This window comes from Callionymus lyra, chromosome 12 (assembly GCF_982586985.1).
Source record: "Callionymus lyra chromosome 12, fCalLyr1.hap1.1, whole genome shotgun sequence".
In the NCBI taxonomy this organism is placed as follows: Eukaryota; Metazoa; Chordata; class Actinopteri; order Syngnathiformes; family Callionymidae; genus Callionymus; species Callionymus lyra.
Window position 1 is genome coordinate 26,892,464 of NC_141829.1, and position 17,846 is coordinate 26,910,309.

The 17,846-nt window shown below is 36.4% G+C and overlaps 1 protein-coding gene across 1 annotated transcript in view; it reads right to left on the reverse strand.

The window, feature by feature from the left end:
• LOC148068825 (radixin) overlaps positions 1 to 15,302 on the reverse strand; it is a 32,512-nt gene extending 17,210 nt beyond the window's left edge. Inside the window, exons 1-2 of the mRNA XM_087804855.1 lie at positions 15,139 to 15,302; positions 9,333 to 9,438 (exon numbers count right to left, since the gene is read on the reverse strand). Of these exons, the coding sequence (XP_087660981.1) occupies positions 9,333 to 9,344 (12 nt within the window). The 5' untranslated portion in view covers positions 9,345 to 9,438; positions 15,139 to 15,302. The remainder of the gene's footprint in view (positions 1 to 9,332; positions 9,439 to 15,138) is intronic.
• Between the last annotated feature and the right edge of the window lie 2,544 nt (positions 15,303 to 17,846).

Sequence of the window (17,846 nt, forward strand, 5' to 3'; positions counted from 1 at the left end):
AACTATTCTTATCGTTCTAAAGCGAGTTGTCATGGAACAATTATGCTTGTTGATATTCTAGCTTCATTAAGTGATATCATATGAAGGCTTTCCTTCATTACTACATTATTTTGGCTTGACTCAAACAAGTTGACAGTCGTCTCCTCCTAAGACACTGTTGGGAAATACTTCAGGAAATATGGTGCGCCAAGCAGAAAAGTCAACGATTGTCAGATACAATTGATTCAACTCCTTCCCCCGAGACTGTACGGAAGGGAAATGCATCCAGCTAAAAAAAATGCTTGCAACAAATATAATCCAAAATAAACAGAAGGCTGATGAAAGTAAACTCTTTTAAAGTAGTGAATATGTTGCATTTGAGCTTGACTGGAACACAAACTTCCCGCAGGCATGACAAATGCAACCCGACACAAATACATGCAAACAATACTGACAAACAAAGACAGATATGAGTCTGAAAGAAGACGTGATGTTTAGTCACAGGAACAACTATTATTCAACATGGCATAATTTAGGAAGAATATTTACTATTTCCTCATCAAGATGAATGTAATGCACTTCTAAGGGTTAAGTGAAGCAAAAAGAGTGCCTTATGTTTATTGACATGTATTTATTTGTATTTGTAGATAACAATAGACTTCTACAAAACCAAATTATAAAAGGCTTCACTGAGAGACCAAAACCTTAAATCTGGAGATCCCCATGTAGGTTTGACACTCCTGCTACTCCTCAAGTGCACCATTCAAAGCTTAATTATGCAATAACAATTAAAAACTTCAACATTTTCTGGCATTGAATGTTTATCTGATGATTCAGATGAATAAATAAAACACTAGCAGTCCATCCTTGAGCTAACGCTAGAATAGTATTAGTTGTTAAAGTTAGTTTGCCAAACTCATAGTGTGAACTTTGTAGTCACATGTTATCTTCATGAATTTAGGTTAAGCAAATGTGCACTGCTAGTGCACAAGACCGGAAAAGCAAATGTTTAAACATACCGTTCACAGCACTCGCTTTAAATTGCTTTAACCTTTATTACTGTATTTGGAACTTGATATTTGACAACTAAAATAAAACAGTTGTGGTTGTTGTTGTGTGTGGTTGCTGTTGCATTATTATTATACTTCCATTTAGGTTTTTAAAAGGTATTTTTTTAGTCATATGTTGGATTAAAATGATAGCTCTAGTCATATTTTACTTTTATACACAGCATCCCATACAAGTAGAGGGAGTCTACAACTGTAATGTATGTCACATGATGACTGACAAGTAAAACAAATTATGTTGACATTCAAGACAATGTTTATGTAAATAAATATCTCAAGAAACAAATATTTGTTACATTTGTGACATTCAACAGGCCTTTTGTATTGTGTGAATGGTATTTACAGTCATTTAAACAGGCTCCATTGCTTACTTTCCAGAAAACATGGCACTGCGCCTTTGATCAGGACTCAAGCAAGTTTCTGCTGTAATGTTTACGGTTGAAACCGCTTGTTATTCACAACATTTCGATAAACGCTCGACCATGTTGAGACGTGTATGTTTATTTGTGTGTATGTGTGTGGCTAATATGAACCGACTCAGACAGCCATAATCAAAAGCTGTGTGAGTTAAGCCGTTTAACGACGGCTTTGAAGGCAGCCAGAGAAACACTACCCTCTTAACCTTATTCATTCACTCGTCCTCTTTGATGTATCTTCTTCACCCTTTTCTTCTTCTACGAGCATCACTTGAATTGGCTACACCGTCTACCTTGCTAGGACAACACCCTGGCATCAAACCAGGCATGACCTGTCAAGGTAGAACAAGTGTGTTCAATCATTTTTAGGGCAAAGTTAGGACATACTGTATATATTCTTGTATTGTTATTATTAAAATCGATTCTAAGCAAGTAATAATGTTTCTATCAAAGGGTAATAATGTATGTGACCTTTGTTAAGGCAATTGATAAAAATTGGTAAGATATTTCTTCTGGAATAATCTTTAATATGTTGTTCAAACCTCAACTGTCATTTGTCCTGCTCTCTTCCCTCTTAGTGAAATGTAAAAGAGGCTCAAGCAAATTGACGATGGATTAACAGTAAACATTGATAACAATAATCATGATGAAGATCAAGAGAACACTGAGACTGTTGTCTTGCACTATATTGCCTAATAAATCAAAATGTTTTAAAATTTTAAATACACAGCGGTGAGAATTGAATATAAGGTCCATTTTTATGTTCAGTTTTATATGCAGTGAATATTTTGATACATTATGATAATGATTCTGTGTATCTTTCAAAGACTTTTCAATAAAGCAGTGACATAATCCAAGAGGAGGCTGAACTTCACACCCTCCCTCTAATTAGAGTTAGTGACATGGATAATTCCCATTATATAAATGAAAATGCTCCACTGAAATATTAAAAGCCCTGCTGCTGATCAAACCAGACCCTCCACCCTCTCCCCCTTCACAAATCCTCAGCCCTCATAGGACACAATCGCTGGAGGGGCAACATGTGCAAACCGTGGAGATAAATCAATAATGCACTAAGTCTCTCACACCCTAGAATAACACACAAACAACCTGCGGTAAGAATCTACAGTGGTCAATGACATTGTTTGGTTCAGGCAGGATCATGTGTGTAAAAATAAAAAACGCCTCAAGCTTATATTAAAATCTACCTCTATTGTCAAGCTTGTTCCTGGTTGCTCAAACACAAACATACCTGAACACACCTCAACACTGTATTCTTCAGCATCACATACACTGCATGTGTTGTTTTTACAATAATGACAATGAATGTTTACAATTTTTACATGACAATGAAATCTGACGCATACATTCAATGTAAAACTGCTAAGATAATTGTCGTTTGTGGTTATATAAAGTCTGTGGCAACAATTTTGGAAAATTCTACCTTGAGGCAAAATAAAGAAAAAAAGAATAAGTTCATTTTTGGAACAGTGAAATTTTGAATTATGAACAGAACAGGGTAAACTGATTGTTAGGAACAGTGTCAATGCAATCAAATAACTGATTTAAGCAAAAGAAAGCGGTTAATCCACAGCCTTTTTTGGAACTAATCCAACTAATCTCCAAATTGTGATGGGAGCGATTGATATCTTATCCAAATTACATCGCTGAAACTCAATGAGAAAAGTTACAGGCAATGTAATCTTCGACAGTTTGTAGATGGAGTGCACATTTTCGTGAATCATTTAAACAGGTAAAACCATTCCATGTTTGCAGGTAAAACTGTTTCAATAGGGCTGCAAGTAACTACTATTTCAATAGACAAATTGTCACTGATTTTGACCAAAATACATGTATTAGTTGACTACTCTGATCATTTTTTATATTTAGCAAAAGGTTGCTATTATTATGTGCAAATGATAATAAACACAAGAAAGATGTGTTCTTGATGAAAAATGAACCTTCAGAACAAAAAGTTAACCTCAGTCATTTTTTAAAGGGAAGCCAACATTGGTCACCAGTTTAAGTTGAGACGTTTGCCATTACATCCCGGAACCTTGGGACGTTTATCCAGTATTGCACGCAATACAATAATGGTGAAGTTGTCAGTAAAGTAACAAAATATTTCTGTAATTCATCAAATAAAGCACTCAACATCAGCATCAACATCACCTTGTATTGACATTACACAAATGAAAATAAGACAGAGTCTCCAATATGGAGACAAATACAAAAAACATGTTAAATAGATTTTTCATTCCCTCCATTACTAATCAAACATCAAATTTGTACATATCAAAGTTGTTTTTAGAGCATGCCTCCTGTGAGGGTTTCTGCCAATTTTATCTACGGCAGCTCGGCAGACAGTATTTGGCATGCGTGACTCTACACTCTAGATTGTAAGTGAGACGCTTCACTCTATTGGAAAAATATGTCTTGTGCCATTTTTTGGCAAAAACATCAACTAATCATTGCAGCCCTGGTAATCATAACAAAAACTGATACTTCTGATATAAACATTTGCTTTGTTTAATGGTTAAATAAAAGTAATAATAATGATACAGTCTGCATGAGTGTTTAGTTGGGGGTTTGCTCTGGAGGGGCCACTTCATTTCTTCATCAGTTACGTTACACTTCTTTTTTGTGTGATGAATGCACTGAGTCATCCAGTGAAAGGCCTGACATGTTTAACAGGGTAGCTTAAAGTCAAAGTATGCAGACTAATGTAACTAGAGTTCCCCACGAGGTCAGCGTAGGTGTCATTTTCCTGGAGTTCATGTGAACAAAGATGCTGCCAGTCACTGCCTCACCAAATATTCTCTACTTTCCTTTTTATTCCCTACCCTGTGGTGGTCATGATCCGTTTCTACTAGACAAGTCAATTATAACTATACAACATTAGAAAGGTAATCAAAAACACAGTTGGATGGAGGTTTCATTTTAGATTTAGGTGTTCAAAATATTTTTGTACACGTTCGTCTAGTTATTGAAAAAACATCAGTGGATAAGATGGGTTATGTTAAATGTGTAGATATAGAGTTTTGTCTAGAATCAAGTTATCAGCATGTAAAGCAGTTACAGGTCTGCATATGGAAAAGCAGATTTGTACACAAAAATGTTGATTCCTTACAATTTTCTGCTTTAAAGCTTTACAAAAGAAAACAAATGCATTTTTTTTAAATTGTTTGTTTGAACATCCGTCTTTTCTATCAAAGTGCAGCATCAACAACCAGAAAATAAATAATAATAATGAAACCTTCAGACCAAAGAGTCTAGAATCGAGAAAATAACAAAGCATTTCAGAAAAGTATTACAGTATGTTAAAGAAAATAAAAGCGAGTTCCTTTTTTAGTCTATTGCCGTAAACCACTTGTTATAAGACAATATATATATAAGTTTATAGGTTGGCAATTTTAAGATATTGGTTATATTTCCCAGATTAATGGAGTGGCAGTGGAGTGGAAAACTTAAAGTTGAAGTGTTTTTTTCTCATTTAGTTATACAATTTCTACGCCCTCATTGTATCGTTCTCATATGATGTTCGGTGCAGCAAAAGTTGTTTTTTCACGTTTCTTTCAGTCTCTGCAATAAGTTAACATATATGCATATGAGGTAGTGTGTACATGTAAACAGGTGGGTTTAATGTTGTTTTATGGATCAATTAGACTCACAAATATTATTGAATGTTTAATAGTTTAGTCGTAGTAGTAATATTAACTCTTTTATTCAGATGTTTGTGGAAAACTTTACAACGCGTAATTAAATAGAATGGGTTTTTTTCTAGTCTAATATTCGCCTATGATACTTGCACCAGTGGTCCAAAGCTATGAGCACAATACAACATTGAACATTGTCTTATTATTTAGAAAAGTGGAGGATAAACATTTCTCTGTCACAGCTTGAGAACTAGAGCATTTGGTCGCTAAGAAGGCTGTTAAGAATTGGTCACCTAAAGTTAAATTAAGTTAACTTAAATTTGACAATAAAGTTGTTTAGTGTAACAATATGAGATGCTCAATGGGTGTTACTGTATGTTATTTGAAATGAACTTAATTTTTTGTTTTATTTTTTATAATCAATCGGAGGAAACTGAGCAGACGCAAGAGAGTCACGGACTGCAGACAAAAGTCAATTAATTAATTTTTAATATTTGAAGGCTAATCCTTAGCAATGTTTGAATGTATAATAGTTTAAGGCTTTGTTATTTATTTACACAGTTTTAAGACAAAAATGTTCTCCTTTTATCTCTACTAATGTAATGTATATTTGAACATTTGTAAGACAAATGTTCTAAGCTGTTTTGTTATTATGCTTAAATGCAGCGCAACACTGTTTGAATGCATAATATTTATTGGTTTTGTTAATTTATCAGGAAAGAAATGTTACCATGGTAACTCTTTGAATACTAAATGATTGTTTGTTGTTTTTCTTTATTAAAAAAATCAATGCACAATCTATCACAACCTGTTTCAATACATGTAATTGACGCACGCCGGTACTCGTATCTCTGAATGTCGCCAATAGAATGCTCACAAATACGCTTCTTTGCATTGGTTTTCCACAGTCTGACGGATGTCTAGCCATCAAGTTTTATGTTTTTAAGGGTCTTATTTAGTTTCGCTGAAATACAATACTGCAGCGAAAAAGCAAAGTTTGAGGCACACACTCACATCTCTATTCAGGCGGAGACACTTTTAAAACTAAAGCAAATAACGTGGTCTTTTCCAAAAAAGTAACAGAGGTTTGTGTGGCGAAAGAAAGGACTTCATCAACAGATAAAATGAAGACCAGAAACAGTTTTAATTTAAATCGTATAAACTAGAGATAAGACTTAGAAAAATACAATAGAATATTTTAAAACTACATTTTGGCCTTAATTAAAATATTATTTGTTTTTCTCACGCTTATATTGACCCATTTAATACTCAATATCTATCTTTTCACCATAAATTAATGTAGTGTTAATTTAATAAATAAATTGTTCCCTTTTGCGTAAATCTAGCCAATCATGGAAGGCTTGACGCAGTATTAACCAATCAGAAGCAACAAAACGCAGGGTCTATCTCGGCTTCTAAATTAAGAGCATTGAATCAGTTACGTCTTCCTTGTAATACTTTACTATCACGGTCATACTCTGCACCAGGGGTCTCCTAACCGGTCCTCAAAGGGTTTTTTTGTTCCAACCGATCAAGCATGTACAGTTTAACCAATGAGGTTTCAGCTTAAACAAGCAACACCAGACTGACTCACTGTCAACTGATCACACTCTGAAGACTCCTGATTGGGTAAAGGGAGGGCTCTTGATTGGTTGGAACAAAAACCTGCACCATCCCGACCCTTTGAGGACCGGTTTGGAGACCCCTGTTCTATACTGTTTAAATCTGGGTTTGCTAATCCTTTTTAATTATTTATTAGTTCATTATTTTTCTATGTACATTGATTGTTTAAAACAAATTCCGATTTTCAGCCAATTGAAAGGTGTCAGATCATTAAATATTGCAGGTTAAATATTTTGAATACATAACTAAATTGATAATTAAAATAATATTTCAGCTACGACTCTTGTGTCAATGTCAAAGATAACAGGTTTATGATGCTATAAATCAATATTTATCCACGATCGATGACTGCCATAGATCTAGAGGATGTAGACTAATATCCCACAAAATATCACAATAATTCAATATAGACTTGTTGAGAAATTATTAATTAAATAATATATTTTTTAAACTTCATATGTGTGTGAAGAATGCTGATGAGATATTAAATAACCAGTAGCCAATTGAATAAGCTTCACTTTTGGGTTTATATACTTGTAAAGCTGACATTAAAGGAGTCAGTGCCTCACCAACCTTGAACCTCACCGCACGTCACTGATATATATATATATATATATATATATATAATGACATCTTCAAAAGGTTTAAAAGAAGGTTTCTTTAAAAAAAACAATTACAACAAATAATTTCTCTATTCAGCAGTCAACATATAGAGTAGATCACTACCCCATCAGTAAAGTCTGTTTCAAGAGGTGGTCAATCAATGACTTCCTTTATCCAGATTCAACCCCACCTTCATTGTTTTCCATTTGTTTTCATCACATCCCTTTCCAGGAATGAGGTTGCTCTAATTCCACATTAATGAAATTGATGGAACAGGGATTGGCCCAATCTCTTCCTGGCTACAGACCATCTCTGTTAGCAACCAGTTTGAACAGGATACAAGGATTTTAAACCTGATATTTAAATGCTATCTAGCTATAGTTATCGATTTTACAGACTGAGGTAAATGTTACCTAGTAAGATTGTGCAAGGTCAACAAGGTGATAAAGCAAGTTTGAGATGAGGCTTTGTTTTAAACAGGAGTTTGCTAGCATGTTTTGCCTGCATCATTTGTTGCCATGATAACTGATCTAAAGTTTTGCTTAGTGAACTTGAAAATGTCCCCTAACCTCCTTGCAAAGCAACTTTATGGACCACTGGTTATACCACTGTTCAACTAACGTTGCCGTGGCTGCTGCTCCAGTTTATGTGGCAGATATTTTCACATTACATTTAGGGAATCTTTCACATGATACAGTTCAGCATATACTGTACAACGAATCAATAATTATACATTTACGAGCAAGTGCATTGCAGGTGACTGTTTTAGTGTGGAACAATAGCCGATTTAGATGCTGGATACTGTATATGTGAGATATTCTTTCAAATTCTAACTTGAGCCTTACTAAATTCTTAACAGCCATGTACTTTTCTCTTGTGTAGAAGGTATGACAGACTGAAGCAATGTTGACATAGATGGATGATGGAATGAAAGTGAAGCCTACTTGACCTACTTGATGGGTGACCTGGTTAATTAGCTTGTCGCCTAATTAAAATGAATACCCAAACAAGGGATATGTGAATATCTATACAGGATAAGAAAAAAAGTCTATTCATTCACATTAATTATTCACATTGGTATTCAAGATCAAAGGACTGTAACTCAAATACTAAATACTGTTTCCACAACGCAACATCTATTTTTCATAGACAACACTATGAAAAACGAAATAACTAATGTATTACTTAATAAAGTATTTAAGAGACAAATGTTGTATAACAAGGAAGATTAAAAAAAACCTTAATCATATATATACTGTATATATATATATATATATATATAAAATAACAATAATAACTAACAAACCAGACATTCCTATATTTGTCATTGCCTGTCAGAGGCAGATTTAAAGACGCCCAGACTTCCCTCTATCCAGAAATCTCATCGAGGTTCTCTACCCAAGGGGTTTCCACGGAAACTAAGAGATAATCTCTTCTAGTGTGTCCTGGGTCTGCAATACCACTCTCACCGGGGAGGCACAATGCATCTTGGCTGGTTGCCCAGAGTCACCTTACCTGGCTACACTTGATATGAAAAATATGCATTTGAGTGGTTGGAGAAAGTTTGGAAACAACCAAATTATTATTTATTATTTTTTTTTAATTGAAATTTTGGACGCATTCATTTGAAAGAAAGGAAATGAAAGAAATGATCAGACTTTTAAGAAACAAAGCTACATTCTTACACATGAAGTAACTACTAAGCTTGTCACTTACATACATACATCCACATCCTTCACAAAGTTTTCTAGCATTATGAAACTAAAATGCACAAGTAACTGCATTACAAATATGCCTATGGTGATAGTGAATGTACACTTGTTACTCAGTACAAAATAAAACACTATGTAATTTCCTTTACATGTATAAGCACTAAGTACAGACTGATACTGTGTAATTTAAACAGGGTATTATTGCCTTTTTTGTTCACGATTTACAACAAAAACGACGATGAATGAAAGATGATGTGAAGTTGTGTTGGAACTTACAGGTTTGGGCATCTTTCTTCGCTCTCCCTGCTCCCTGGGGCCCTGCTGCAGAGAAACAGAAAGAAATCGTCTTCCGTTTTCCTACGTCAATACAGGGCACCACCACCTGACAGAAACAAACACAAACAAATACATCTGAATGAAAGTATAAAAAGTGAATACACACACAAACCTTGTATTGCAGTGTTTCATTCTTAAACAATGGTGAAATGAAATTAACCATTACAAATAAATATAAGACAACGTATTCAACTGTAGGGGTTTTGTATTCAGTTTGTAAACCAGTGGAAAAAAAATGTTAACTAAATAACTCAACAAAACACAGCATTATGCAGCGATCTTGTGAAAACATTTGCTCTTTCACCTAACCTTGAATTAAGAAGAAATCCTCCACCTACAGATAAACATGTGTACGCATTTATAAGTATTTATAAGAATGTCTTTGCACTGTGTTGCACTGTGTTTCCAGTATTTTAAAATATGTCCTAAGACAAGTGGAGAAACAGTGGGTCCTAGATTGTATTTAGATTTTGGTCCATCTTGTGCTGTAAAATATTCCTGCATGTATCATCTTACTCTGCTGCCTACTCTATAGGTCAGGCCAAAACATGGTTGGAGGAAGAAAAGGAGGCGTGATGAGAATTCAAGACTTTGCTTTAAACCCATTTCAGCAGTTAAAATAAATAAAAGTAACCACTCCTTCACCATTTAATCTTCACAAAGGAGAGATAAAGGCTCAACGATTTGGCAATATAATCAACTCACAATTTTTTAAACCAATATTGTGATTTATCTTGTAATCTTTTTTTTAATTCATCATTTTCTACATTATTCATTACACAAAACAATACACACTTGAATGACTGCCACAATATTTGAGCCAATCAACATATAAACACTTCTTTCCAGGCCTACATATTATGACAAAATGAGACGAAATGATGCATGAATTGATATGAATAACACATCTTTATTTAACTGTTGAATTGTAAAAAGGAAAACCACTGACCAGAGTAAAATGTTGATTTCAGTCCTAGTAAACATGTAGTAAAATGATTTTAAATAATTACAAACTTAAATGAAATCAGAGAAAGAAACACAGTACTGCAGAACAGACCCAACAATATTACAAATAAACGTAAATCTTCTTCTGCACAGATCTCACAGGGAGTATAGTGTAGGAATAAAAGAATTAGATTAGATAGGATTTATTAATCCCACTGGAGATCTCCTTCTGTACATTAGGTAAATAAGCAGAAATCTCTGGCTTTAACACTTGAATGTGTGGTAGAGTCGAAGGAAAGAATAGGTGGATTGCAGGCTAATTTCACAGCATTATTTTGAATTTTGTTCATGTAGGGTTATATAGTCTCATGACCAGCTGTCAGGGTACTCGGCTCACTTGACAAACTGGAGGTTGTTGTTGTTCATGTCGTTGTCCTAATGACATGTCTGTATATTCCATTATCATCTCCGCTATATATATTATACAAGTTTGCTGAAGTCATAGCATACTTCTATTAAATATAAACCTGAAGTTTATTGAAATATTGAAGCTTTTATTCATTTCCAAACATGTTTAATTGTTATTATAGTGGAAAAAATAATGATTATTAGCTTTTATATTTTGTATTTGCTAATGATGCAACAGACGACAGCTGACATCTGACACCTTGAACTGATATCTGACTCTGGGTTATTTTGAGCAAATCTTTGCTATCAACATATATTTTTTAGATAATAGTTCTCTACGTGTCAATCATATCAATATAAAATAAGAGAGAATTTGAGAAAATAAAAATATTGTGCAAGATTCCCTCACTTTTGTAAAAACAGATCGCAAAGTGTTCTCACCTGTGTTTAGTGTTTCTTAAATATATCTTGGACCTCTATTGTACTCATGAATACCAACAACATTTGAAACATGTGAGTAAGTCAGGAGAGTTAGGTTTTCACATTAATTGCCCTTTAAGCATTTCATAATAATAATTTATTAATTAGGATAACTTTCTGAAACCAATAGCCATACATAGGATTTTCAAAACAAAAACCAACCGCTCATGAAGACTTAAACATAACAGCAACAATAAACATCTTTTAGCCTGTTAAAATGTCGGAAGATGTGCTGTTGTTTCCATTAACAAAGTCCTAAAAAGAAAGTGAGATGAGACTTGAAGGCATTACTTCAGCCTGTAGGTGTCAGGTTTATTCATATCCCCTGTCATCAGTCTACAGCCCAGTGACAGCTCGAATTGTGTAGAGGAGCCACCTCTTCCTGAGTTTAGGTTAATGGTGTGACACATGTGTGTGTTAACATTTTATGTACAAAACGGTTAACACTCAAAATGAGATCTTTTCGTCTTTTTTTCTTAGGGAAGTTTAGATTTGTATTTTACTGCTTGGTGGAGTTTGTATGCTCTTCCTGTGTTTAAAGAGTACAAGAAAATCATTAATGAATGACTATTTTGTTCTGAGTTATCGGATCCTTTATCCTTCGACAAGTATGTGACCTTACCAATTTTGAAACAATATTGTATAAATAAATGGGCCATGATCATCTCGCTCTTCTTCTTCATCACTCTTCATCAGCTTCTTCCTCCAAAACTATACTGCGCTAACTGACAGTTCAAAACAAAATAAAACTTTTGTTTCTTCAAGTATATCAGTGGTTAATGTCCAGTCTTTGGTCCATTTCTGCTGTAGGTATGGAAAGTGTTGGGAAACATGTGTCCGGCCTGCTGCCTTGTCACATCATACAGATATAAATAGATTTTTAAAAGCACTTCTTTAAACCTTATATTAGGGATTTGAGGACTCTTTCTACCGAGCATGAAATATTGGTGAACAAGAGGTTACAAGAGCAGAGCCCATTTTGATGTAATAATGGCTTCACTCCTCTCCCAGCCAGCGGTAATCCCTGCTTTGTTTATACAGACCAATGGAGGTAGAGACTTTCACACGCGTTGACAAACCTCAATGTTTTATCAATTAGAGCAGAGTGGTCGGGGAAATACAGGGTTAGTGTCCAGAGAAATTAAGCGATTTAAGCAAATAGACACATACCGATGAATACAATAGAGGTCCAATATCAATTCAAATTTAAAATTAAATAAATACAAATAAAAACATTAGTTGCCCTTTAACCCCAAAAATACAATAGATTATACTTATCACCAATTAGGGATCAGTTAAGGTTTTTAAATAACCACGATGATATGGACCAGCCAATCAGTGGCATAGAAAGTGGTGCAAAACCAGCATACTGTCTATCAGCCAATCATGAAGCTTTATCAGACCAGATAGTGACAAGACGATTAGAAAACAATCAGATTGACTTCTTTTGTTTAAATAAACATTTAATGTGTTGTTCAATGTGTCCTCAAATCCATTATCTGAAGTTCCATTAAAAGATTTAAAAATAAATATAATCATAAATAGGGGCACACAGCGTCGCATAGAGATATATATAATAGACACCGCATCGACTGCAGACGGATGGGAATAAATGGCCACCATCTTGGTACAGTTTCATCAGAGGCAGCTGGGCAGTAAGAACTGCAGGGAAAGAGATACTTCTGAGCCGCTTATGGATGCTTTAATTAGTGGAATATACATACGAGTTCTCGTGGGATCATTTTTCACAGGTAAAATGTAATTAAGGGATAACATAGTATGGGAAGTTTGTTATTAAATTACTGATTATTATTAATGTTTAGCTCTTTTGTAATATTTGTTTTGGTTGTAAATCTAGTTGTCAAGTCCAGTTGCATCAGAAGGGGTAACTTCTGTCAAATTAGTTTAATTTCTAAGAGGGTTTTATTTAAAAAATCTATTACTGAGGTAGAATCAACAATCAACTGTCATTTGTACGCTGCACTTCTTATCACATTGCAGTGATCCTAATCATAATTTTATCCCATGTTTTCTCAATACAAAATTTCATTTTAAAACATTATGTAATTTGTGACATCATCCTCAGCATACCATTCATATTTGTTTCATCTATCACTTCAAAATGTTTTTTTTTTATAGTTAAATATTTATTTTAATAATGTCTGCCTATCTGCTCTGAGGTTTGAAAAACAACTCCTTTGGAAAAAAGCTTGACAAATTACCCATTTAAGATCACTTATATAGTGTTAACACATCATTCCTCTATAGACGTAATGCACTGTAGGAGAGAGTGGAACTGTACCAAGATGGCCGCCCTGTATACACACTGCTCTAGTGGGCGGCAGCAGTCGATGTGGTGTCTAAGTATATATGTCTATGACAGCACGAAGGTTGCTGATTCGCTTCCAGGTCGGGAGGGAGCCAAGGTCTGACCTTTCTGTGTGGAGTTTGTATGTTCTCCCGTGCTGTGTGGGTTTACTCAGGGCACTCCGGTTTTCCTCCCAGTCCAGAAACATATGAAACACCAGTGTGTGTGTGAATGGTTGTATGTCTTTGTGTGCATTGGGACAGACTTGCGTCCTGTCCAGGGTTCCCCCCGCCTTTTTTGTCGTTATTGATAAGAATGTATCCAGATTTTTTTCTCCATATAGTACCCATCCTTAGCATGATTGAAAATTTGTTTGTATTTGGTTAGCTATGAAGCCACACCACACTCAATGCACCGTATAATCCAGTTGCCTTATGAAATACATGGTATTAAAGTAAAAAAGATTTTATTTTGATGGAAGAAACTGTTACCTTGGAAACCATGACTGCAACTTATAAATTGGATAAATAAAGCTGGCAACAAACACCTAGACGGAAATGCTGCAGTATTATTAGTATTAATACAATATTGTTTCTAAATACTCCATTTGCTTTGTGATCTAGGGCTCTTGTGTTACAAATAATAAACAAAGAATTGGAAACTAAATTATCTATAACATTCCATTTTTATAGGCGGTTCTGTGGGTAATTCAACAAGTCTGAGAAAAATAGCAGAGAGAAACCCAACACCGTGCTGCACAGGTATCTGATGTCACTATGTAGAGGAGCTCTCTCTTAAATGACTTGTAACCTGGTCCACGGAGGGGGCGTGGTCAGACGCCACAGGCGGATTTGAGCGGCAAGTACACCAGCCAATCCGGGAGTCTCCCACGCAACTTTTTTAGCCAATCGGTAGCGGCTATTTCGATATTCCCGCGGGCGGGAGCATGTGCTCCAGCCAGATGGACAGCTAACGCCGTGTGTGGGCGCCCACTTTTCTACAGCTGTATAGGTGGAAGCCAGCGATCACTGGAACAATAATATAACATAATATAATAATATTTCATAAACAACTTATCATATAAACCGAAGAATACACAATTTAAATACAATTTCAATTAGATGTTAAATGAAATGCCAGCTGTAAACACGCTTAAATAAAGAAGCTATTAGCTTTAGCAACAGTATGAAGTGTACACCTGGTTGACAGGCGGTTGTCAGCGGCAACAGTTGCACCTCCGAGGCATAAAGAACGGGAACGAAAAGACGTTGCTTTTTGACACACACTGACCCGACACACATCCTCAAAAGGTGCTGTGTTTTTGTTTTTGTTGAACGCAGTCGCCTCTAGAAACAGTATTGTGCGAGCTCCGCCGCCACTGTTGCATAACACGAGGCGGACACAGAGCACCTCAGCGCCAGGTGACACCGCTCCTCTCACCCGTCCTCGACCGGTTCCAAAAGATGCCCGCAGGAGGGTGGAACTGGAGCTCCAGACTCGTTTGTTTAATATGTCTACGCAGTACAAGAAGTTGTCCTCGCCGAGGCAAGATAAACCCCGTGTGTTTGAAGGGCTTAAAGAAGAGATGAAGGCGGTCAAACTCACCTCCAAACTGCGGCGGAGGATGATGACTCCCCTGGCGGTCCCTCCCTCGGCTAACGCACTTTATATATCCACCGTTATAAATAGTCGCTTCTGTAGCTGCCTGTGCTGCTCACCTAACGGAGCGAGATCTCCTCCTGCAGCCGGAGAAGAAGAAGTCAATATGGCTGACGAAGTTACGGTGCTGAGGCGTGGTGAGTCCTGCAGCCCTCCTCACCCCTCCTCACCCTGGACTCACCCATCACATCCAGCTGCACACATACCCAAAGGTGTCCTGCTGATGCACAGCAAGCATGCATGTTGGATTTAAATGTTCTTGTATTCCTTTATAATACAAAATAAGGATTCCAAATAGGGTATTTAAGAAGGTTTTCATTATTACCACCATTTATTATTGTGACCATGGACTGTTCAATATACAAGCGACTTAAATGCTTGGATTATTTTAGTTTAAAAATCAACAGGAAAAATATGATATAAGTACGTTTAAGATCAGAACCAGAATTTCTTAATATGCATCTCTTGTTTTAATATTTCACACCTCAAGTTATTATTCAATATATTTACTTTTTTTCAATGGCGTCAAGCTGCTTTGGCCAATTTACTTAAAATCAGACTGAGATCATTTTACTAAATCAGATGCACAAGATCAACCTTTTCTTTTCTTTTTTCACATCTTAATTCTAAAAAAAGGAAAAATAATTATTTAAATATTAGCATCTTTTTATCGATCGCTTCCAAATGTTTTGGAAATGACTCAAGACAAGTGAGGGTTTTTTTTTTTTTTTTTTAAACTACGAACAATAAATATTTACATTTTTCAATTGTTTTCTAGTTATTGTTATTCTAACTTTTCGCAATACACCTGTGTCCAAATTATCGGTGTCATTCGATTGTGAGAGTTCGAAGCATTTACCCATCTGCAGATTACATTTGACCTTATTAAATGTATACCCTTATTTATCTGATAATCGGGTCTCAAGGGGTTCATGAATATGTTTTTTTAATCTTGTTAGAACTCAATCAAAGATCACATTTTGTTCCATTGAGATTGAATGGAATGGTCCTTGAATCCAGTTGATTCCCCTCTAAAAACTGATGTTATAGTAGAGCACTGACATCTAGTGACAAAATGCAAAAACCGCAAGTATTATTGTGAAACTGTTGTAAGCAGACTTTTTTTTTTTTTCTTTTTTTTTTTTTAATCGCTTTGTGACCCTGGTCTAGAAAAGCGCACTATAAATATAAATTACTAGTTCAGCTGCAATAGCATGACCCTCAACTTGCAGTGTCAGGCCCCTGGTTTTGCACATAGCTACCTGCTTTCACGTGGTGGGGCACGTGAAAGCAGGTAGCTATGTGCTGCTTATTCAAACACCTATTTTCCAGATAGCTAGCCTGCTCTTCAAGCCAATGCTTTGCAGACAGCTACCTACCCTCAAGTGTAGGGTTTTGAAATGTGTCCATGAGGTGCAAAGGAAGTTAATGCAATTTTAAAAACTTGTAATACATACAGAGTAAGAAAGATTTCCAGATTTCCATCTTTATTTGTTCAATGTAAAGGGGTACAAAGACGACTCCCCCTTCCCCAAAATTAAATATTTCCAATTTAGATGAAGTGTACAGGTGTTGAGACATGATGCAGGACAGAAAAACAAGTTAGTAAGTTTGTAAGTTTGTAAATAACCACTCCAGCAAGCTTAACCTATAGCACCATCTCTCTAGACAAACAAGATCGACGAGCTGTCGACCCTCAACAACCAGCGGATCTACCGAGAGAGCAGCTTGTTGAGCTTCACAGAGGCGTGGTTCACTCAGTTGACTTCGTATGCTAATGTGTACCTGTCGGGCTTAACCATCGTAAGCGCCGACAAAGACACACATGCTTGCCGAGGAGGAGGGCTCATCATGTATGTGATAAACGCTGGTGTAGCCCGAGACACGTTACTGTGAGGTAAGTTTTGTGTTGTCAGGATTAAGAAGTGTTGGCTGTCATCCTGCGGCCATACTATCTACCAGGCGAGCTGTGTGTTTACATTTGAGCAGGTCATCTCATCCTCTCTGCAGCTCACTTTAGAACCTCACCCACCTTCCTCTGCCCCCCTCAGCCCCACACAACCACTTCCCAGCATCACCTCACTCCAGGTAAGCGATGTACTTCTGAGGATTCGTCCAGGGTAGGCTGCTGGTCCTGACAAGGTGTCTGCTCTGCTGCTAAACATCTGCGATGCTGAACTAGCTGTTCCGCTCCAGAATGTATTCAATCTCAGTCTACAGCTGGGGAAAGTACCAACCCTGTGGAAGACCTCCTGTATCGTCCGAGTCCCGGAAAAAAATCTGGCCGAGCGAACTGAACGAATATAGACCGGTGGCACTGATTTTACAGCTGGCAATGACTTCATGAAGACACTGGAGCATCTGGTCCTCAAACTTCTCAGGCCACAAGTCCAGCACGCGGTTGGTGTTGCTGGATAAAGGAAGCGGCTCAGTGAGGATCCTTTTTACTACTTGTCTAGTGCCTTTAACACCATCCAGCCCACTCTGCTCCAGGACAAACTGACAAAGATGCATGTGGACCCTGGTCTGGTCTCCTCGATTTGGACTATCTCACTGATTGACCACGGTATGTCAGGCTAAAGGACATTACGTCTGACACTGTGGTGTGCAGTACAGGAGCACCTCAGGGGACAGTGCTGTTCCCTCTCCTCTTC